This window comes from Medicago sativa, chromosome 2 (genome assembly GCF_051527215.1).
Source record: "Medicago sativa cultivar Bolivia chromosome 2, Bolivia_mono, whole genome shotgun sequence".
Taxonomy (NCBI): domain Eukaryota; kingdom Viridiplantae; phylum Streptophyta; class Magnoliopsida; order Fabales; family Fabaceae; genus Medicago; species Medicago sativa.
In genome coordinates, this window is record NC_140750.1 from 66,935,928 (window position 1) to 66,960,424 (window position 24,497).

The 24,497-nt window shown below is 32.2% G+C and overlaps 3 protein-coding genes and 1 pseudogene across 3 annotated transcripts; 2 read left to right on the plus strand and 2 right to left on the minus strand.

Moving 5' to 3' along the window:
* Positions 1–437: 437 nt before the first annotated feature.
* On the minus strand, positions 438–920 carry LOC146949909 (uncharacterized). Its single transcript, XM_085748585.1, has one exon. The coding sequence runs from the start codon at positions 918–920 to the stop codon at positions 438–440; it is 483 nt and encodes a 160-aa protein (XP_085604711.1).
* A 1,567-nt stretch (positions 921–2,487) lies between these two features.
* On the plus strand, positions 2,488–6,925 carry LOC146949910 (unknown seed protein USP-like). The gene is made up of 3 exons (XM_085745913.1): positions 2,488–2,567; positions 2,922–3,039; positions 6,038–6,925. Exons 1-3 carry the CDS (start codon positions 2,526–2,528, stop codon positions 6,697–6,699), a joined length of 822 nt encoding a protein of 273 aa, XP_085602039.1. The 5' UTR covers positions 2,488–2,525; the 3' UTR covers positions 6,700–6,925.
* Positions 6,926–9,468: 2,543 nt separating this feature from the next.
* On the minus strand, positions 9,469–10,114 carry LOC146949911 (nuclear transcription factor Y subunit C-1 pseudogene; annotated as a pseudogene).
* A 10,645-nt stretch (positions 10,115–20,759) lies between these two features.
* On the plus strand, positions 20,760–22,588 carry LOC146949912 (embryonic abundant protein USP92-like). The gene is made up of 3 exons (XM_085745914.1): positions 20,760–20,855; positions 21,216–21,333; positions 21,720–22,588. The coding sequence occupies exons 1-3, from the start codon at positions 20,814–20,816 to the stop codon at positions 22,379–22,381; spliced, it is 822 nt and encodes a 273-aa protein (XP_085602040.1). The 5' UTR covers positions 20,760–20,813; the 3' UTR covers positions 22,382–22,588.
* The last annotated feature ends 1,909 nt before the right edge of the window (positions 22,589–24,497 follow it).

Here is a 24,497-nt window from a genome sequence, read left to right on the forward strand (position 1 = left end):
TTTTTTAAAGTTTCAATTTTGCCAAGAATATTTTTTGCATGCACTAAATGCCACTCCTTCATCGCCACTTTGATCAATCTCAACATCACGTGGAGCACAAAGTCGTCCCACCCCTGTATCTGCAAGGCATTCCATTTTTTTTCACAAATTGCTGATAGCCCGACATGTCTTGCCAACATTTTAATATTTTCAGCGGTCGCGGTCCCCAATTCTCCTCATCAACAGAGAGCTGCATCGGACAATGATCAAAGAGACCCCGAAGAAGGGCAACCTGAATACAATTAGGCCACAGCAGACACCATTGTTCAGACATCACAAAGTGATCAATTCTATTCATCGATGATCCATCACCTTTGAACCAAGTATAACTGCGAGTACATAACGGTAAATCCACCAGCTCATTATCATCAATAAACTGGCTAAAGTGTTGATATTCATTAGCATTTCCGCCTCCTTAATGGCCTACATTCCTCTGGGCTCCTAACCGCGTTAAAGTCTCCACAAACACAAACCTTCTCACCCCGAAGCAAATGTAAACGCATAGTCAAGGCTGCCCACAAATCTTTTTTAGCACTCGCCTCACAAGGAGCATATATATTGAATAAATAAAACTCCTCATTTGTCTTGATGAAACGACCATGAACTTGAAGCATATAATCCTGACTCACCGACGACCATACCTCCACTTCCACCGAATTCCACATAATTGACATTCCCCCCGAGGCCCTCACTGACGGGCGATAAGAAAAAGCATAGCTCGAATCACCCCACAACGAATTGCATAGAGAGACATCACACACCGCTAACTTTGTTTCTTGTAAACACAAAATGAAAGGACTTTTCTCCCCCACAATCTTCCTTACTTCCCTTCTCTTCTCCGCCCTCCCCAAACCCCGTACATTCCAAGATAACACCCTCATCGCTAACACCCAACCCGCCCCTACCCACCTCCAGACCAACTCTCCTAAACAGCCCCATCCACCTCTCCCTCATCAATCACCACGGGTGTCAACACCGGCCCCATAGCCACTTTCTTTGAACGAGACAACACCTCAAACCTGTTATGATCTATCCCTTTAAAAGAGACACCGATGGTCTTACCTATATCCTGAATATCATTCTCCTTAGCTTCCGTACTACCTTTCAAGACAACCCAGTTTTGCCAATCGTTAGTCACCGACGCCGCTGTTGAAGTGTCACTAGAAGAGTTATTATGAACCTCCTCCAAAGACTTTGTAATTCTTGCCCTTTGACGTCGACGATTACGTATATTTTTCTTCAACCTTTTCATCACTTTAGAATCTTTCAACACTTTCATGACCTCTTCTCTATCTCTACTTGGTAGCCTTGCAACCTTTTTCAGAGTAAGCACCGGATGTCGAAGCACTCCCCCAACTTTCTTTTTGCTAGCTGAAGCATTATTTCTGACACCACTACTCTCACCGCGGTTCACTACTTTCCGCAATTTCTTCTTATTTGAAGAAATAAGGCCAATGTCGCCCTGACACTCCACGGTCCTGATCGTAAAGAATGACCATCGTCGGTGGAGCATGATGTTACTCGAACTCTTCGCTTTCTAGGTGCCCCCATGCCAACACCAAAACTAGATACCTCCTTATCAACACCAATGCCCTTCACGGTCCCTGTAATTTTATATTGGCAAGGACTAAAACTAAAAAAAAAATATTCTTACAATGAATAAAATCAAAACAGTTGATATTTGCGGTGAAGATTTGTGTATTTAAACCAATTAATTATGATGATGGATGAACAAATTGGTTTACAAACTACTAGTATTTAATTAGGCTAAAATACACTTTTGACCCCCTAACTTTGAATTGGTTGCAATTTTGGACACCTATTAAAAAAAGGGAATAAAAGGAAATGTTTTCTCGAAAATTGTGTATTTTACTTTTTGAAACTTGAAAAAGTGTTGCTTTTGTTGTTGACTTTGTTTTTTCTTTCCACTTTTAACTGCTTAATTAGTGCCCCAGGGGCACTGGTTAACAAGACCCTTAAAAAAAACACATTCTAGCCTCCTAATTTTTTCCCCTTTTGCAACTTTCAATTTTGATGATTCAAAATTAACCATTAAAGACAATAAAACACAAGTGGGGTGTTTTGTTGAGCAAGTTTCAAATTTATAGGGCCAACAAAATGGCTTGGGATGGTTTCTTGATCTTCTATGGTCTTGAATGGTTAAAATGATCAAAATTAAAAGTTGCAAAAAGGGGAAACTTAAGGGGCTGGAATGTGTTTTTTAATACGGGACTAAAATCGCAACTAATGCAAAGTTAGGGGGTTAAAAGCGCTTTTAAGCTTTTAAATTATAAAATTTATTACTGTAAAAGATGATACAAAATTAAGCCTAGTATCTTTAAAAAATAAAATAATAAATAAGTCTAGTATCTAATCTAAAAGACCAAAATAGTGGTTACTCGGTCCTCACCGGCCTATATAAGTCATTCAACCTATAGTTCAAATCTCACATTTTGCTTACTTACTTTCCCTTGTTGATTGCAAGAATGGGATTCCATCACCTTCTCGTTTTCATTTCAGTTCTCTCTGTATGTCTTTACTGCTCTAAAACCTTTCATTTCCATCTCAACACTTAATAATTCTTGGACTTTAGTCACCAACTGATGTACTATAAACTTAAACAACCTCCTAAAATTTGGCAATTAAAGTATTATTTTGTTAGTAAAATTATTACTTACACATGTAGAGTGTGGGGGTTGGTTTTTTTTTTTTTTTAGGGAAGGGTTGGATGTTTAATACTGTAGTTATTCATATTATATCACATTATATATATATATATATATATATATATATATATATATATATATATATATATATATTATGGTGTGAATGTTTGTTAAGATTTTAAAGTGAATATTGTACATGTTTGTTGTGATGTGCAGCTTGCACTTGCAGGAGAAAGCCATGCATCACTGCCTGAAGAAGAATATTGGGAAGCTGTTTGGCCGAACGCTCCTATTCCCACTTCTCTGCGAGAACTTCTAAAGCCTGGACCTCAAGGTTGTTATTTAATATTAATTAATTTCTATTTTAAAAAAGTAGTTATACAAAATGTGTTTTTGTCATGTAGAGACTAAATATTTAGTACATATATAAATTAATATTAAGATTCAACAAAATTTATGTAAGATCTAAAATAGTAAATTTTATGGGGAAAAATATATTTTTAACTTTAAACAGAATTATTGATCATATTTAATGAAAAAGAAAGAAAGAAATCCTTTATTAATTTTTTCATCTCCAAAGTTGAAACCAAAAAATTTAGTGGTATAATTGGGAGGCCGACAGAGTATTACATCGCGTGTCCAACATTCAATCTCTTGTTAGCAAATTCTCTTTACTTCTGATCCTTTACCGTTGTAGTATAACACTATGACGGTAGAGATCATTATATTTATAGAGTGAATCAATTACATGAGCCTCTTACTAAATTCAATGGTTTCTACAACTAAAGCACCATACTATGATACAGTTGAAGAAGATTAGTTGCGAAGTCAAAAATTTTAAATAGTGAAAACATTATATATATATATATATATCACTAATTTAAATCCACCTAAAAATGTCTTTGTGAACTTAGCTGATCAGTTGGTAAAGGCAATGCATAAAATACGTAAGGTCCAGAGTTCAAACCCCGATCACTACAAAAAAAAAAACATCTAAAAACACTAAAGTGTAAACAAGTTACACCCACATGTTTTTTTTTTACCAAATTTACCAAAAACCCAATTTAATCCCCCGGTCACCACAAAAAAAAAAAAAAAAACATCTAAAAACACTAAAGTGTAAACAAATTACACCCACATGTTTTTTTTTACCAAATTTACCAAAAACCCAATTTAATCCATCTTAACACTAAAGTGTAAACAAGTTACACCCACATATTTTTTTTTTTTTTACCAAATTTACCAAAAACCCAATTTAATCCATCTTAAAGAAAATGGTAGTTTTTTAATTTAATTAATGTAAAAACATTAATTGTTTAACATATTCCGAAACGGTTTTTACTTCTAACAATGTTTGTATAGTTCCTTATCATTGACCTGTTATCGTAAATTATGGTTACCAAAGTTTTTCCAATTTATTCACCAAAAAAAAAGTTTTTCCCATTTCTTTTTTCTTTCTAATAAAGCCTCTTTTCTTGTTTTTTTTTTCCTCTGACAACTAAACACATTACTTCCAGATTGTGTAAAAAATAGTGGCTTTGTAAAAAAAACTTAACAAAAAAGACAGACGTGGTAGCGTAAGATTTTAAAAACAAGTATAAAACATGTTTGTTAAGGACATATATTTGCTAAATGATCAGTTTAGCCAATGAAGTTTTTTAATTACACTAAGCTACAAAAACAGCCACTTGAAGAGTTTTTTAATTGCACTAAACTAAAAAAAACTGGTTGTTATGTTGTAAAAAAGAATAGATGTTGGTTTATTTAAAAATGATTAAATTGGGAACAATATTAAGGAATTAGTGTAAATATATGCTAGTATAATTACATGTTTTTTTAGTAGAATTTAGGATATACTTTAAGGAAACAATATTTAGAAATTAGAATGATGAGAGTGAATGTCAATTAGTGAGGTGAATGTAAACAATTTAATAAAACTAATAAAAATGAGTATAAATAATCAATTGAGTGTAAATTGTTAACTTACTTCTTAACGATTTTAGGTGATTGTAGCTTGCTGATTTACACCTTAGTGTTTTTAGGTGGTGTAAATTAGCAGCCTCAAATATATATTTGCAACACTAAATATATATTATATTTTATTTTTAAAAACAAAAATATAGATCACAAGTGTTTTCTACAATTTATCGTCACAATGGTTAATTTTTTGATTCCATGAATCAAAGAAAAAAGTTGTAACAAAAAAAAAAAAAAAAGAAACAGAAAAGTTTTGTTTTGCTCACTAAGGAAAGAGAGAGCGTTTTCGTGGGTGGGTGGAGTGAGGTTAGGTTTGATAAAAAAAATTGTTTATTTCGACGTGTGTCTGCGATGTGTTTTGGTTTTGTTATAGTGAGTGGGGGTGGGGGTGGGTGGGGCGTGGTCACTGAAGAAGATCAAACATCTTTTATTTGAGTTTTACACAATTATTCAAATATTGGTTAATAGTGTTGAATTAATAGTAAAATATGTATCATTTATTAAAATATTCTTATTAATTAAAATTAGTGGTGTAATTGTAGATGATTGAAATGCAATAAATTATTTTAATGAAGAAACTTTACTTATTAAGGATTTCAACCTATTAAGGACCTCCATTGAAAGAAGAAAATAATAGGTAGTTATTAATTACTAACGCTTATACAAGGATTCTCTCTTTTCAACAATAACAAGCCCCACGGTTAAAATAAAAAAAATAGATAAAAGTTAGTCTCGTCATCTCAAACTCATGTGATTCTTGCTCTTGTCAATTTTATTTATGGGAAATATTAACTAGTGCTCCAGGACACTAGTTAAGGAGACTAATATAGAAATTTTGCATTGGAAGGTGATTAAAAGTGGAATGTTCTAGTTTATGAAAGTCAAAAAATTGTTGTTTTGAAAATTTCTACTTTTAACTTTCTTAACTAGTGCCCCGAAGACACTAGTTAAGAAGACCCTTTATTTAGTTATTTATTTAGCGACTCTTTTATTTTCCTACCATTGAAGTTATTAATTCCTTAATATATACTTTTATCAAAAAATTATAAATAAATAATATGTACACGTAAAACTCATTTTTGAAAACATTTTTTTAATTTACTATGATCGTCGATGTTGTAAATGACATTCATTGTATAAAAGTAAGAAGGAATTATGCCAATAATTTAATGGAATGTTAACTTGTGCCCTTAAGACACAAGTTAGTGAGTCAAAAGGAATTTTTATTTTTGTTATAATTAATGAATTTGAATTTAATTTTTAATTTTTAATTAATTAAATACACAATTTAAGATTTTTTTTTCACTTTTAGGTGGCTTAACATATGCCCTAATTTAAACCTATTTATGACACAGGTGTTGAAATTGATGACCTCCCAACGGAAATTGATGACACACAATTCCCAACAAACTTTTTCTATGAACATGAACTTTATCCTGGCAAAACAATGAACATGCAATTCAGCAAGCGTCCCTTAGCACAGCCTTATGGTGTTTATTATTGGATGCATGACATTAAAAACCTTGAAAAAGAGGGATATACTATTGATGAGATGTGTGTAAAGAATAAACCCAAGAAGGTTGAACAAAAATTTTGTGCAAAATCCTTAGGAACATTAATTGGATTTGCAATTTCAAAACTTGGAAAAAATATTCAATCACTTTCAAGCTCCTTCATAGATAAACATGAACAATACAAAATAGAGTCAGTGCAAAATCTTGGAGAGAAAGCAGTGATGTGTCATAGGTTGAACTTTCAAAAGGTTGTATTTTATTGTCATGAAGTTCATGGAACAACAGCTTTTATGGTTCCATTGGTGGCAAATGATGGAACAAAAACTCATGCAATAGCTACTTGCCATGCTGATACTTCAGGCATGAATCAACATATGCTTCATCAGATTATGAAAGGTGATCCTGGTAGTAACCCTGTTTGTCATTTCCTTGGAAATAAGGCTATTTTATGGGTACCTAATTTAGGTATGGACAATGCTTATGGTGCCAATGTTGCTGTTTAGGAGTACTCTCCATCATGGTTGGACACACCATGGGATTGTGTAACATAAATAAATTGTCGTTTGCAATGTATTTCATTCTCGTACCTTTTGTAGCCAAGGCTATAGAACTGGACTTGTCTACAATTATGCACTATTTGTACTTGTACCCTAAAGAGGCACAATCTTGTTGTTGATGTACTATGATCATGTTATAATAAATGAAAATGGATTGTGTCTCATTGTGGAATTTTTGTTTTGATGAGTAAATGTTTAGTTATTGAGTATGTTATATTTGTTAGATCAAAATTGTCATCTGTGTACGCAGCATAAGTGCTTATTCAGATAAGTTGTTTTAAAGCAAGATGAAAAATAACAAACAGAAAGTAAAACTGAGAGATAAGAGAATAGAGTTTGCTATGAATTGTGAATCTCATTGACGATTGAAGGTACACAATACAAAGCATTTTATAGGCAAAAGTGGCACTTGCTTGTAGAACAAGCTATCTAACTAACCAACATATTTTGTAACAAAATCTAACTAACTTTGTTACATGGCATTTATGTATTAAACTCTAACCAACATATTTTCTATCTCTAATAAGACTTTGAATTTTTTTAATATATCCAAGGCTTCATTCTTAACCTTAATAGTATACAACCAAATCATTCTTGTAAGTTCATCAACAAAGGTAATGAAGTACTTACTACCACCCAGAGAAGCTACTTCAAGTGGCCATACCTCAGATGTTATAGAGCTTCAACATCTTCACTAACTGTTGCAGACATGCACATCATCTTATCACTTGAGATGCTGCATCTGTAGGTTATAATCTTTGACAAAGTAAACTTTAGCACTAAGTTCTTCCTTGCATCAAATAGTTTCAATGAATCACTTCATATTTGGAACATATAAGACATCTTCAATAATGATTTTCCCACCATTATTTCTCTTGATCACTGTATGTCCACTTCCTTCTGATGCAAGCTTTCTACTATCTACTAACTTGAAATTGGTTTTCTTGCTATGATCAAAATTAGTTAACCATTCTCTATGAGCAGTCATATATCAAGATACCACTCTTCACCTTTGATCTTGTCTTCACAGGTAGTAGCCATCATCAAGACTATATTGGGATCATCTCCATGAGCTATATTTGCTTCTTCTTGAACAAACATTCATTAGCAAAGTGTCCATACTTATCACAATTGTAGCACTGAACTTTGCTTTTGTCAAAATCCTTCTTCTTATTCTGACCTTTCCCAAAACCTCATCTTCTTAAGGATTCGGTTTTGTCATCAGCTCTAGACTTTCTATTATTTGACAAGTTTGTTTTACCTTTTCCCTTTCTCTTGAAATTCTTGTGATTTCCCTCTTTCTTGGATGTTTGTGCTTGAAGAACTTGTTGTACTGATATTTATGAACCTCCATCAATCACCAGTAGTTCATGTGCTACCAAAGAACTTTCCAATTCTTCAATCTTCATAGTTTTAACATCATTTGCTTCTTGGATTGCTATTACTATGAAATCAAATTTTTAACTTAAAGATCTCAATACCTTCTCTACTACCATTTGATCTGAGATGTTTTCACTACAATTTTTCATTAGATTCACAATCTTAATCATTTTTTTGAAGTAATCACTTACTTTCTTATCTTCCTCCATTTGCATCATCTTATACTTTCTTCCATAAGACTGCAGCTTGATTTGTTTCACCTTTTCTCCCCCATTATGATAATTTTCCAGAATGTCTCAAGCGTCTTTGGATCTTGTTGCCTTTGAAATCTTCTTAAAATGTTGGTTATCAACATTTTGTTGAATGTAAAACAGTGTTTTACAATCTTTTTTCTTTGCTTCTTTGAATGCCAACCTATATGCTTCAGTTGGATTTGCCTGTAATTCTTCATAGCCATTATGCACCAAATCACTCACATCTTGTGCTCCAAATAGAGATTTCATCAATGAACTCCATCATTCCTAGTTCTTGCCATCTAGAACTAGAATATTTGATCCAAAACCATTGTTATTCATCTTACTTATCAAGAAATCAATACTCACACCTCACTCAGTGTTTTCCTAGAATGATTCCCCTCACACTTCATTCGTGTTTCCCTTGGATTGAACCAGACTCCCTATACCAATTGTTAGATCAAAACTGTGATATGTGTACGCATCATAAGTGCTTATTCCGATTTGATGTTTCTAAGCAAGATGAAAAATAACAAATAGAAAGCAAAACTGAGAGAGAAGAGAATAGAGAGAGTTTGCTATGAATTGTGAACCTCAGACTTTGCATATATCATGCATTGTCCATACCAATTTGCTTGTAGAACAAGCTATCTAACTAACTAACAAATTTTGTAACAAAATTTAACTAACTTTATTACATGCTAGTTATGTATTAAACTCTTAACAATATTGTCTCCCTTATTAAAACTTTAGAAGTTAAACCTTAACTCATTAACTACTTCAACTCTTAATTTAAAAAATCAGCCGAATTATTTAACTCTCATGCCTAATTAAGTGTATAGTAATTTATTTCTTCTTCATTTTCCTCTCATCTTCTTCATTTACTTTTTCTTTTTAAAAGATACTCAAATGTTTAAGTTAGCTAGAGTGTATTTAAAATAAGAGTTTTGTGGGATAATAAACATTTATTATGGATGATGACTTCTTCTCCCTCCATATAATGGAAAGCGTGGGTCTGCTTCATTTCAGCTAAATATTGCACAACAAACAAATAAAAACATATATTAATAACTTACATAACTAAATAATGGAACTCAGATACTAGCTATGAAACATATACCCGGACACCGCATGACACTAACATCAATAATAATTTGAGAAAACGTATATATTGAATGTAAGTATATCTATCTATTTCAAACGACACATATTACACACTGAACACACCTTCGTTCAGCTAATTTAGAAGTGTCGGTGTTACATTATACATGTTGTAGCATAAACATCTTTTTTTTTTTTTTTGAAAAGGTTGTAGCATAAACCTTAATTAAGAATTCATAGTTTCCATTTGCATGACAGTGGCATCATTAGTGGAATCAGAATTAGAAACCAAAGTGATCAAAAAATCAAAAATATCAGTAGCTATAACAGCAGAAGCAACATCTTCTTTATTCAAAGTTCTTCTTTTACCATCAATAGCCATAATCCAAGACCTTCTTGTAAGTTCTTCAATGAAAAGTTCACAAGCTTTTGAGAAAACAATTGGAGCTACCCCTGATATCATTTTAACATCTTCACTTGAATTCTTCATTATCTTCTTTATTCTTGCTAAGGGTAATGAATGTGGACCTGTTCTTCCTATGCCACCATTTACTATACTTGAATATGCACCTGCTTGTCTCATATTGTTCCTCTGTTTTTCCCTGTTTCTCTCTGTTTTTGAGTTTAACTTTAACTGTGTTATAGAGTTGTTTGTCTATGAGTTGGATTATAAGTGTTAATTTCAGTGTTATATATACAAGTTATTAGTGTCAAAGTTGAAGCTTTCAATCTTTTTACACTGCCGGCTAAGCCTGCTTTTGCAGGCTAATTGAGAATTTGAGATTATTAGAAATGAATAAATTAGAGAATGTGTATCTTTTTTTATTAGACTTGTTGACTGAGTCAAAATAAAAATTTGACTTGTTGACTCTTACTCTCTTATTGAAGAGCAATGATAGGTAGACACCCCTAATCTTAAGAGCAATGATAGGTAGACACCCCCTAATGTGTACATTCCTTTATATCACCCTGGAAAATTTAAGTTAACTAAATATATGGTTTGTGTGACCGCATTTATTTAATTGTGTGACCACTATTTATTTGGTTAACTTAGTGGAAAAATAGTGGTCACGCACATTTTAGTTAAATGCTGGAAAAATAGTGGTCACGCAGCTGAAAAAAAGTGGTCACACAGACCATATATTTAGTTAACTGAACTATTTTCAGAAGTGGTACAAAGGGATGTACACATTAAAGGTGTCTACCTTGAAGTAGGTATTGAACTTGATGACTCAAAGCTTGATTTGTTGCTTTTGTAAGCAAATATTTGGAATCAGGAAGTAATTAAAAAGACTGCAAGACAATTTATTTATTGAGAGTTTTAATTTTTGCGGCCAAGTATTATCTATAATGAATGATAAACACTTTGTTATAATATTTTGTGATTTGAAAGAAAAAGGTTAATGACATTGAGTCATAGTAATAATAATCACCGGAGGTTGTTTAGAGATTTTTGAAAAGAGAATGAGATAATTTCAGTTTGTTTACCGTCATAAAAATTATTTTTTTAAAAATTTAAAGTTTTTACACTTAAGTTCATTGTTTTTACAAAAAAAAAAAAATTAATTTGTAAAAACGGAAATGTGCAGTACGGGAATTGGAGGGGGCCTTACCGTATTCAATCTTTCATTTGATTGGTAGTTTATAATCATATTTTAACTAATTACTGCTGAAGTAGGTAGGGATGTGGCCATATCCCCTACTTGCCCTTCTTGTGGGATGGAGGAAAAAACTATTCTTCATTTGCTCGGTGATTGCATTTATGCAACTCAAGTATGGATCAGATTTGTCAACTGACTTCTTTACTTTTGATTGCAGGAACTAGGTTTTTAGTAACCTCAACCAGCATTGGAATGGAGTTTCTAACTCTAGGTGAAAGACAACTTTTATGACTACATGTTGGCATTTGTGGAATTGGCAAAATAAAACAATTTTTTAGGATAATTTTCAAAGACCAGCTAATCCAACTAGTGCCATCCATGCGTTCTCTAGCACTATTGAAGATTGCACCAATAATCTTCTTCAGAATAGTCATCGGCACATTGAAACAGTTTCCATTGGTTGGAAGTGTCCTCATAAATGATGGGTTAAACTCAATTACGATGGGGCGTGCAAAGAGATGAAAACTGTATGGGTTGTGACGGTTTTCTTCAGGACACTAATGGCATATGGCTCAAATGATTTGTGCGCAAGATTGGAGTTTGTGATGCTCTAAATGGAGAAATGTGGGGTTTGTATTTGGGGTTAAAGCTATCTTGGAGTGATGGAATTTCACATCTATGTGTGGAAAGTGATTCAAAATTGCTTATTGACATGGTTACAAATAATTGCAAGACTAATGGGACGGCCCTTTCGTTGATTCGCCATATCAGAAATCTCTTAGACCGTAGTTGGTGCGTTGAGGTTCATCATACCTGACGAGAAGGCAACACAAGTGCTGATTGGCTTGCTAATCTTAGCCTTACCATAGATTCTTGAAATTTTGTTGTTTTAAAGATCCCTCCTAATGAGCTTAATACAGTAGAAACTCTTTAATTTAATACTCGGTAAATTAATAAACTCTCTAAAATAATAAATTTGTCCGGTCCCAACTTGGGCCAATGTAAAAAATTGAAAAACTCGATAAAATAATAAGATAATAATTTTTCGGGAGATCCCTTTATAATTTTCGGTCCCAAGAAAATCATAAATTAATAATTCATAGAAACTGAAAAAAAAATATATTAAGAATACATTGAACACATTTGTTCCTCTTGTTTACATTTACTGTATTTCAAAAGTCATTATTGATTTCCAATGCATATGAACACAATAGTTACTAATTTACGTTGAGTCTCAAGGTTCGCTGCAACATAATTCTAAGAGGCATAGACTAATTTGTCTTTTTGTTTGGTATGTACAGTATAATTACTTAAAAACTCTTTAAATTAATAATTATTAATTTATCAATAAATTAATAACTCTCTAAATTAACAAATTTCTCCGGTCCTGATATTATTAATTTATAGAGTTTTAACTATAGTATCATTTTTGATGATATTTTTGAGGCATGCATACTCCCTCCGTTTTTTAATATAAGCAAAATTTACTTTTTAGGTTCATTCATTTAATGATGTATGTGGTTCATAATATGGACTACATACATCATTAAATGAATGAATCTAAAAAGTCAATTTTGCTTATATTTTGACACGGAGGGAGTACCTAAGAATATTTGTTTAATTGTTTTTCTTCTTCTTCTAAGCTTTTGATCTCTTTTGTAGGACCAAAATTTGGTGTAACCAACCCCAAAACATTAAGTGCACTTGACTTTTATTATTGTCACAACCAGCCCCAAAAGATACCGCTGCTTGATTTATAAAGTAAAACATGTTTTTCCACAACAAACATCACTATTTGCATTAAATACTTACTAAATTAGTATTTTCCTTTTGTGGGATCCACTTGCTAAGTTGAACTTATAGACCATTGGATTTTCTTTTTAGAGTTTAACGTGCATAGCCTGGACACTTATACATTGTACTAAACTTTTGTGTGTGTTGCAGACGGATATCATCCGCACACAACTGTAGAGATTAATCTCTCGAGCATTGTAAAACTTAAATGGATGGCAAATTCTTCCTAAAAGTTTTAACGCTGTTGCATGCCCAAAAGATGCTAACAAGCGTCCTAAGAGTACTACATATATTCCTAGCTATTTACATCCAATCCCAACATAAAAGAGTTTTTAGTTATCCATAGAATGCATAATTAACACAAGTGAGTTGATGGATGTTGGAGATGCATCAACAAGCTTTATACCAAGTTTCGTAGCCCTCCAATGGTGACTCCTATTGTTCTCTCTCTCTCTCTCTCTCTCTCACTCTCTCTCTCTCTCTCTCTCTCTCTCTCTCTCTCTCTCTCTCTCTCTATTGAGTTTGGTTTACAATGGTTAATCTCTACTGAAATGACCTAATTTATAGAGGTTCATAAATGTTAAGTTCACTAGACGAGGCAAGGCTTGCCTAGCAAACCGGGCTTTCTTCCTGGGAGGAAAAAACCAGTTGTCTTCAGATACTTTCTTGAACCGCGTTAGTTCTCCAAACAAACCAAACTTGCTCGAAGAACCGTCTTAAGTTTTTACATCTAAAACTCTCTGTATTGGCTCGCTTTCACTTCTCTCAGCTCACAAAGGGAATCAGACTTTTCACCATATGTCTTGTAATGTTATGGCTTTGCTTATAGAGCGCGTGCTTGCCTCACTTTTCTACGTATTGGTGTAGTCATGTCCAAAACCTATAGAAAGAAATGGAAAATAGACGTAATAGCTTTATGGCATAGTTTACAAATATAAATTATTTTTATATATAATTGGCAGTTTTTGTATTAATTACTTGCGAAACAAGTCAATAACTGTTATGAAAAATAACAATAATTTAACTCTTATCATCGATGTGCATACCACAGTGTGTGATGCGCACTATCACCGCTAAAAAGTGAAATTTTCATTTTCTATAAATGGGGCATGACGATAATTAAACCAATGGTAGAAAAATACACAAAAGAGGGCCGAAAACTTGATTTCTAAGCGGTTAAAACTGAAGATTCAAATTGGAAACTAGATTGAAATCTCCTTTTCATCATTGATTCATGTGTAATTTTTTTAATCTTGTTGACATGTCTTTATTGATCATGAGTGGCTACATGTTTCCTAGCTATTTGAACCAAGTAATCATAGAGTACTTCTTTATGCAAATTGAACTCTTAGTATTATTTGGTTATTACTTGTTCTTCCTGATTTTTAAATGTTTATGAATATGTAAATCAATTCATGTATTGAATGATTATTAACCCTACCTTTCAATACTCGGTCTAGGAGATATGTTCCGACAGTAAGAGTTAGAGTCACCTAAGACATTAGGGGCTATAGGAAAATACTTGGGTGACATAATGTCACCGTGACATTAAATCTGGGCCACACAAAGGTGTTGTGTTGTGTGACCCAGATATGTTGTATGTGTTGTGTGGCTCAGATTTAATGTTACGGTGACATTATGTCACCCAAGTGCTTCCCGGGGCTATACTAGAAGAAAAGGCTAAGCAACAAGACATTTGAGTTAACTATTTTGTTAAATCGTCGTGAAACGAATGAAATCAATTGTAGTAATTTAGACGTGGTTATCAAATAGCAAAGAAGAAGGGATTCGAAAATGACCAAACAACTTTCATTTCAAATCTTAAAAAAATAATTCTACTTTTAGTCTCATTAACACGTACTCTTAAGACTCTTTAAAAAAAAAAAACATGTACTCTTAATATACATGTTAGCATGACACAAAATATTTTACTTTTAAAAAGTTGAATACATAACTTTTCCATACTTTTGAATAAACATTGGAAAATGTTAACTTGTGCCCTCAGGGCACAAGATAAGGATCTTAAAATAGAATATAGAAATAAATATTGCATTGAAAATATAAGTTTTGAAGTTTTTAAGGTTATGAATGCACAATTTCCAAGATTAAGTTTCTACATTTAGTTTCTTATCTTGTGCCCTTAGGGCACAAGTTAACAAGACCCATAAACATTTCTCTATTGATTTCTTTAACCACTGTCACAAGTGCATTAGTTAGTATTTCCATTATTGTATTGCAAATTGAGATGGATTTATTTATCTTTGACCATCTAGGGCGAATTTTTGACATTTCAAAATCATGATAAGTTGCATGCTTCCCAAGTGTCCAAAGTTTCTATATGGTTCTCTTTTGATTGTCCTAAAATATACACCCTCCGGTCACTAATATAAGTAAAAGTTTGATTTTTAGATTCATTCATTAAATGACGCATGTAGCCTATAATAAAGACTACATACTGCATTTAATGAATGAATCTAAAAATCAAACTTTTGCTTATATTAATGACCAGAGGGTGTACCTGTTCCCATTATTATAATGTCTTTCATTCAGTTTCATTAATTTTTATCAATCTTCGTGTTTCCTTGTAAATGCAAGCCCACTTGCAACATTATTTATTTCAGTAACATTAATTTACACTGCAAGGATGTTTCATTAATTTACACTTGCAACATTATTTTTTTTTTTTTAAATAAAAGAAAGGGTTTTGGTCTTTAAGCAAATGGTCATGAAATCGATTTTTGCTGTCTTCTTTCTTATTTTTTCTTGTCTCAAATTATTTACTTAATCACCCTCTTAATAACTATGTAAAATTTAAATGAAACATTTAATGTGAGAAGGATGAAGTATTCTCTCAACAGGAGTATTAGGTAATCTATCAACATCATAATAATTAGGGTCTTGTTAACAAGTGTCCCCGGGACACTCTTTAAGCATGCTAAATTATGAAGTTATTCTTTAAAAAAGTCGAACACTTCCAATGTATTAAATACACAAGTTTTCATAAAAAGTTACTATTTTAGGCTCTTAAAGAGTGCCCTGGGGGCACTCGTTAACATTTCCCTAATAATTATTAGGGTCATGCTAAGTTGGTTGTGTGTGTTTGTTTCAAGTTTATCAAATTTATTCCTAGGAATAACATTCTTTGGAATATATGGGAATTTTATTCAAAGGTATTTAGAAAAAATATGTTTGGTTAACTTTATAAGATTCCTAGGAACCATAAAAATAGGGATTATAATAGGCAACTTCATATGAATTTATTCCCATCTCCATGGGAACTTTATTCCCACCCTTTTCTTTGGGAAATTTTTTCTATTCCCAGGAACATTTTATACTCTGGAATAAAATTTAGTAAACTTGTAGCAAACATAGGGTATATATATTTATATCATTTTATTCCCAGGAATCAACAAATATAACTTGAAACAAACACACCCTAAGGGCATAAGTTAAGGAGCTTAAAATAAAATTACAAAATAAATAAATTTTATATTAAAAAGATAACTTTTGAAACTTTTAAACATTGAATGCACATTTCCAACTAAAAAAATTCTATGTTTGGCTTTTTAACTTATAGGCAAAAAATACAAGTTAACATTTCCCTAATTATTATGCACCCCAACATATTAAATATTCATGCATTTTCTCCAAAAAAAATAAAAAATTCATGCATTATCAACTGGTTATTATATATATGTGAGTGAGAAATGCTTAGTTGTTAAGTCGTTTATGGCAACCTCTATTGGAGCATACACCACTAACTACTTAAACAATGAAACATTATCCCATCAAATAATATTGAATAAATGAATCAAATTATGTCATAATGTTCTATCATAAATACTATTCTCTCTGTTTCAAAATGAGTGTCACTTTAGCAAAAAAAAATTGTTTCAAAATGAGTGTCGCTTTCAGTTTCCAATGCAATAATAAATTTTTCTTTTCAATTGTACCCTCCAATTAATACTCTGCACACTACTTCCAAAGTATTACTTTTAAAACTAACCAATAGTTAATAAGGATAATTTGGTAAAATAACCATTCTCTTTCTCTTAATCATTGCATTTCTTAATATGTGTGTAAACACCTAAAACGACACTCATTTTAAAACGGAGGGAGTATTTCGATTAAATTCTCATTAATATATAGACCTTTCTTATATTTCTCTTATAATTTTTATAGTTTTCTGGTGAACTACACTCCTTGTGATATGCTCTTCTTAATACCATGGACATATCCAAAAACTTTAATACATGGGATCAACGGCATACCATAAAAATTTATGTCAATATATAAACACGCAACCGATAAAAAATTATATAAGTGTAGTTTACAATTGCTCTCAAATATTGATTTTTTTAATATTCTTTATTTCTAGAATATTAAAAAAATAACCCTAATTAATTATTTAGTTCTAATACAAGCACAAGGGTAAAAACATAATAAAATTGGGAAAAAAAATAGTAAATCTCAATAATATATAAGTATTAGTTTAATATTTTGTTTTGGTGTTATGAATGGACTATGTGGAGACTATAATACCATATAAATGAGATAACAATTTTTTTTTTTGACAAAATGAGATAACAATTTATAAATAGTTTAATATTGGTTAATAACAACAACAACAATAATAATATAAAAAAACAAGTGGGGGGCAGCTGACCTAGTACCCCTATGGTAGATTCATGCTTGCTTACTACAAAATCGACAAGGTTTTCTCTGAACATACTTAAAACCACTTAAATTTTGTTTCCACCATCTTTTCTATTATAAGTGCTACCCAACTTCTTTCTCCAATGTTCTAATTTTTAATCCTATCATGTCTAGTCATATCACACATTCAATGCAACATCATCATCATCATCTCCATTACGCTTAAAATTGTGAAATATGTGAGTCTAACTTTAAAAAAAAGGAGTTCTATAAATAAAATTTGTTGAAAATTAAATGAGTCATTTACTTAGATTAATTTGAGATAAATGTTTAGAACACATTTCAACTTCAGTTAATAGGAAAATATGTATCAAAACCATTATGGTGTTGGAAGAAATGACAACTTGACTCACTTTTAAGAAGAAAAAAAATACGTGTTTGTGTTTTTGAGTCGCTCATTTGAGAGGTGGCCTATGACTAGCAAAAAAGACTAGATGTCGCATTGTTAACTCAAATATAGTCTTATAGCAAATCCAAAAGGGTTAAATAAGTAAATGTTGGAACACTAGTTAAAGTCTAGTGAAAAAATTGGAAAGAAAGAAAACACTATGAGAAACTAGTGTGTGGGTATGTGACTTAAAAATGTCCCACATTGGAGAGTCACCCCAACTAGTAAGTGTTTATATAAGGGTGGGGTGACCTCCAAGGGTGTGCCCTTGGGGTACCCATTTTTGTGAACGGGTGAACGCTTACAAAATACATATATCACGCGCGACGACGACGACGTCGTCCGTCCGACCGGGCTTGGGCTTGGGTCGTGGGTTGGAAAATTGATATATATTTTTTTGTCACTTGAAAATGTTAAATTAATTAATTAATTTTTCATTATACGAAAGCGTTCGCGTAACAAATTAATGTGTTACATTTCGACCCGATCCAAACCAGTATCCAGAAACTTCCGGATATTTCCAATTAAAGAAAACGCGTTTGCATTGCTTAAGGATTAAGCAAACTTAATCCCCAAGTCACGCGTAAAACGCGTTTGCTTAAGGATTAAGCAAACTTAATCCCCAAGTAATTCTCGCGAACTCTGCCTATAAAAGGAGAGCTCCCCCCACTCATTCTTCACACCAAAATCTCACAGTTGATGCTTCCTGTGCGATTTTCTCTCTTCTCCCTTCGATTTTAAATCGTTCTTCTTCTTCTACTCCTTTCTGTCCCACCGGTTTCGAATAGAGCGGCTACGTACCGTATCGAGTGGCTTCGATCATACGATTGAACCATACTTTGAGGTGTAATTCTCGAGCGACTATATATTGTGCAGTATATACTCGTAACAGTGATCTGGGCTGTTTTATCCTGGAGACGGCGTGGTTGATAGTCTACCTTGCACAAACTAGGGTAGTGCCGCGAAACGTCTTAAAGAAAGCGACCTGGTCGTGACTCACCCAGTAATTTCGTTCGGTATAATTTTTAAATCGAAAAACAACAGTAAATGATCCTCTTAAATACACCAACATTTGATTTTAGCCCCCCCAAAATATTTCTTAGGCTTTTGGTCCCTCTAAAATTTTTCATCTATGAAATTAGTCTCTGCTTTACATTGAGTATTATACTAGAGCAGAGATTAATTTCATAAATGAAATATTTTAGAGGGACCAAAAACCTAAAGAATATTTTAGAGGGACTAAAATCAAATGTTGGTATATTTAGGGGGACTATTTACTTATTTAACCCAATCCAAAATACCTAAATCATGAGGATATACCTTGAGACACTTATTGGAGGTTAAAAGTGCTCTTTATTAAAAAATGTGTTGGATAACCCAAGATAATTGGATGAGATGATAACTGGTCTCTTCCAACTTAAACCAGATGGTATCGGTTCGAATCCAACTTTGAGTATACAACAATGTTAAATATCTTGAAATTGAGCTTTGCCACCCATTGTGGTCCCTACCTCAAGGGACTAGTTTCTACAGTTGCGTCGTTTACGGCCAAAAACAAGTGTTATATATATATAATGTATTAAAAATATAAGGCAAACTATATACTGAAACTTAAGATGAAGGTTGAACGAATTAATTTATCTAATACTAATATTATTAACTTTACTATTCTAAAAGATAATAATATATTTAATATCAAAAAATATAATTAAAAAGCACTATGATAGCTTCTTCTTCTTCTTTTTTGGCCGGAGAATAGTTTATTGATAAGGCTCAAAAAGTACCATAATATTAAGGTCTATGATATAAAAGTATATCTCCATTAATCGCAGTTAATCAATTGTCAATGCATCAAAATTCAGTCCCTATAAGTATAACTCAATTGGCAGAGACATACATTGTTATATACTCCCTCCGTCTCTAAATAATAGTCGTTTAAGGTTTATGCACGATTATTAAGAAAATGATTAATTGTGTTGATTTTGATGGTAAAATTATTATCATTTACTAAACCACCCTTATTAATTGTAGTTAGTGGAGGAGTTAAGTTGGATGAAATTTAATAAATAAGGGTATAATAATGAAAAAAAATAATAAATGTTGCATTGGTATTCTAAAGTGACAATTATTTTGAGAAAAAGAAAAATTAGTAAAGAGACAATTATTGTGAGACGGAGGGAGTACTTGAAAAAAAAAAGAATCCAATATGCTTGGTGGGGTGAGAGTATTGGAAATTGTTATATACTTGAAAAAAAAAAAGAATCCAATATGCTTGGTGGGGTGAGAGTATTGGAAATTGTTATATACTTGAAAAAAAAAAAAGAATCCAATATGCTTGGTGGGGTGAGAGTATTGGAAATATAAAGATTAAGGTTTTTATAAAGTTTCGGCAACTTGAGTTAAGTTTAACCGACGGGGTTAACTCTTACAATATAGACAAAGATTCAACTCTTACAATATAGACAAAGATTCAAATTTAGATTAAGATATATGTCTATTTAGTGTATGACATGATTTGAATAATATTATCTTCCGTTGAGATAATTATTATTCTTTATTTTTTTTGTCAAATTGAGATAATGTTATTATTCGAGATAATTTTAAAAAGAGACATATATAGTTTTTTTTTTTGTGGTGACCGGGGTTCGAACGTCGGACCCTACATATTTTATGCATTGTCCATACCAACTGAGCTAATTTCACGAGGACAAACATATATAATATCTAATAAACCGACTAGTGGTTACTCGGTCACTGGCCTATATAAGTCATTCAACCTATAGTTCAAACCTCACATCTTGCTCACTTGCTCACTTGCTCAGTTACTTTCCATTGTTGATTGCAAGAATGGGATTTCATCACCTTCTCCTTTTCATTTCAGTTCTCTCTGTACGTCTCTAGACTGCTCTAAAACCTTTCATCTCCATGACCCTCTCAACACTTAAGAATTCTTGGACTTTAGTTACCAACTGATGCACTATATAAACTTAAGAAACAATTTAAAATATGGCAATTAAAGTATTATTTGTGGGGGTTGGATGTTTAATAATGTAGTTATTCACATTATATATATATATATATATATATATATATATATATATATATATATATATATATATATATATATATATATATATATATCTGTGTGTGTGTGTGTGTGTGTGTATGTAGTATTTATTTATTTATTATGTTGTGAATGTTTGTTAAGATTTTAAAGTGAATATTGTACATGTTTGTTGTGATGTGCAGCTTGCACTTGCAGGAGAAAGCCATGCACCACTGCCTGAAGAAGAATATTGGGAAGCTGTTTGGCCCAACACTCCCATTCCCACTTCTTTGCGAGAACTTCTAAAGCCTGGACCAGAAGGTTGTTTGCATTACATTACTTAAAACTTATAATTATTATTATTTTTTTTAAGTAGTTCAGTGGCTAGAATTTCATCTTTTTAAATGAGAAGTCTCGAGCTCAAACATGGCTCTACATGTAATATGCAATGTCCCTACCAGCTGAGTTATGCTCATAAAGATTATTGTTGCTATAAAGTTACTATGTTTTAAGTTTATTTCTTTAATAAACTTGAAAAATGCATCAAGCATCTAATAATTTAAAATAAACCTTATATTAAGACATCATTTGTTTGAAACTTTTAAGATAGGACTATCTTAAATTTAAAGACATAGGTAGTAACAATTTTTTCGTCAATAAATCTAATAGAAGTTTTATGGAATTAATTCATTTTTTTTTATCAACAGGTGTTGAAATTGCTGACCTACCTATGGAAGTCGACGACACACAATATCCAAAAACTTTTTTCTATGAACATGAGCTTTATCCAGGAAAAACAATGAAAGTGCAATTCAGCAAGCGTCCCTTTGCACAACCTTATGGTGTTTATACATGGATGCGTGAAATTAAAGACATTGAAAAAGAAGGATACACATTTAATGAGGTATGTGTGAAGAAGGCAGCTGCAGAAGGAGAACAAAAATTTTGTGCAAAATCCTTGGGAACACTAATTGGATTTGCAATTTCTAAACTTGGAAAAAATATTCAAGCACTTTCAAGTTCCTTCATTGATAAGCATGAACAATACAAAATAGAGTCAGTGCAAAATCTTGGAGAGAAAGCAGTGATGTGTCATAGGTTGAACTTTCAAAAGGTTGTATTTTATTGTCATGAAATTCATGGAACAACAGCTTTTATGGTTCCATTGGTGGCAAATGATGGAACAAAAACTCAGGCACTCGCTGTTTGTCATGCTGATACTTCAGGCATGAATCATGAAATGCTGCAACAGATTATGAAAGCTGATCCTGGTAGTAAACCTGTTTGTCATTTCCTAGGAAATAAGGCTATTTTATGGGTACCTAATTTAGGTTTGGACAATGCCTATGGTGCCAATGTTGCTGTTTAGGAGTACTCTCCATCATGGACAACCCATGGGATTGTGTAACATAAATAAATTTATCGTTTGTAATGTATGCTCGCAACTTTTCTAGCTAATTAAGCTAGAGTTGGACTTGAGCTACTTTTATGTACCCTAAAGAGGCACAATCTTTGCTGTTGATGTACTATGATCATGTTATAATATAATGAAAATGGAGTGTGCCTCATTGTAGAATTTTTTTTTTTTTGTGAGTAAATTTTTTTAGGGCTAAAAATGTTTGGGTCTTTTCAATGATCTTATGAAACATGTTATAAAAAAAGTCACTAAGAACATTGTAACGGAAAAAAAAAGTCGGTAAGAACATGAAACATGAACTTTTGTAAAAAAGTAGACACTAAAATTGAAATCAGAAAATTTAGAGGATCAAAATTCCATTTTTTTTAGAGGGATTAGAATTAAAAGTCGTTCCGGACCGGTCCAAGGCTCAATCCGGTTCCGCTCGGGTCCGACCCGAGTCCACCATGCAGCCGATACGATGGACACGCCCTAAAATACACTAGATTGCAGTACAAACCGATAGTAACCCATGGTCCGAGAGTTGCTCATGGGCCTGAGAGTTCGACCGTGAGGTAAGGATATAGATTGGTCATCAATTGTTCCACCTAGGAATCAAACTCGGGTTCTCCCGAACGATTCATCCCTGGTGAAGCTCATTAACCACTCGAGTCCGTGGTTGATTTCATCTAGTTGATCCTTGAGACCTTTTAACGTGACATTAATGTACCGAACCTTGAACATCTGAGGATTTCCACCGTTGAAGCGTATGTTAACACTAAACAAATCGGTCATTGTTTCAAACCTACACCATAAAAAAGTAAACAATCAATGAAAAACTCATTCAAACATTTCATCAAACACTTGAAGTGCAAAATATACATAAACCCTAAAAATCCTAACTATAACATATAAATGCAAAAAATTTAACAAAATTAATCAACTTATATCTACTCTTAAAATAAATCATATATACTCTTACTTGTAAATCTACTCAAAAACTAAAATTAAAAAAAAAAAAAAACACCAAAATCTAAAATAACCCTAAATTTCAAAACTATAGCATAAACATCATTAAAACATTTTAACAAAATTAATTAACTTACATCTACTCTAAAAATGAATAACATGTAAATCTACTCAAAAACTAAAATAAAATAAATCTACTCAAAATCTACTCAAAAACTCAAAAACTAAAATAGAAAAACATTTATAACAACTAAAATGTAAGTTAATAATACTATGATTACTTACTTAAGATTTTGTTGAATAAATTTGGTTGAGATTTTTAGAGAGATTTTGAGAGAGATTGGGGAAATTTTGTGAGATTTTGAGAGTAATAATGGATGAGAGAGCTTCTGCCTGGATTTGTATCAAGATCGTATCGGCAATTAACTGTCGATGGAATCCTCAACACTTAACTGCCATCGGTTCCATCGGTGGTTAGCTGCCGCTTGTTCTTTCATTCATCGGCAGTTAACTGCCGTCGGGACGTTTCCCTCATTTACATGTGTTTTTCGATCATTGATGATGTGTCAACAACAAATTTCTAGAATTTGTACAAAGTAAAAAAAGTCCAAAGATTTTGTGTTGTCGTCCTATGCTGTTTCGCATTTAATTTAATAATTTTCAAAATTTTCATCCACACACGTATACAAATTTATGGGATCCACAATCATTATTGTCCTCTTTTACATCACTCATCTTGTTTACATCAATGCTCCTCCGTCTCACAATAATTATCTCTTTATTCATTTTTATTTTTTTAAAATAATTGTCACTTTAGAATATCAATACAACATTTATTATTTTTTTCCCATTATTATTCCCTTATTTATTGAATTTCATCCAACTTAACTATTCTACTAACTACAATTAATAAGGGTGTTTTAGTAAATGACACTAATTTTACCATCAAAATCAACACAATTAATCACTTCCTTAATAATAATGCATAAACCTTAAATGACTATTTTTTAGAGACGGAGGGAGTAGCATTATTTTGGACAATAATTGGATCGACAGTCCATTATTTATTTCATTCAATAGCTTTATTTTGGACAATAATTGGATTTTTAGAGACGGAGGG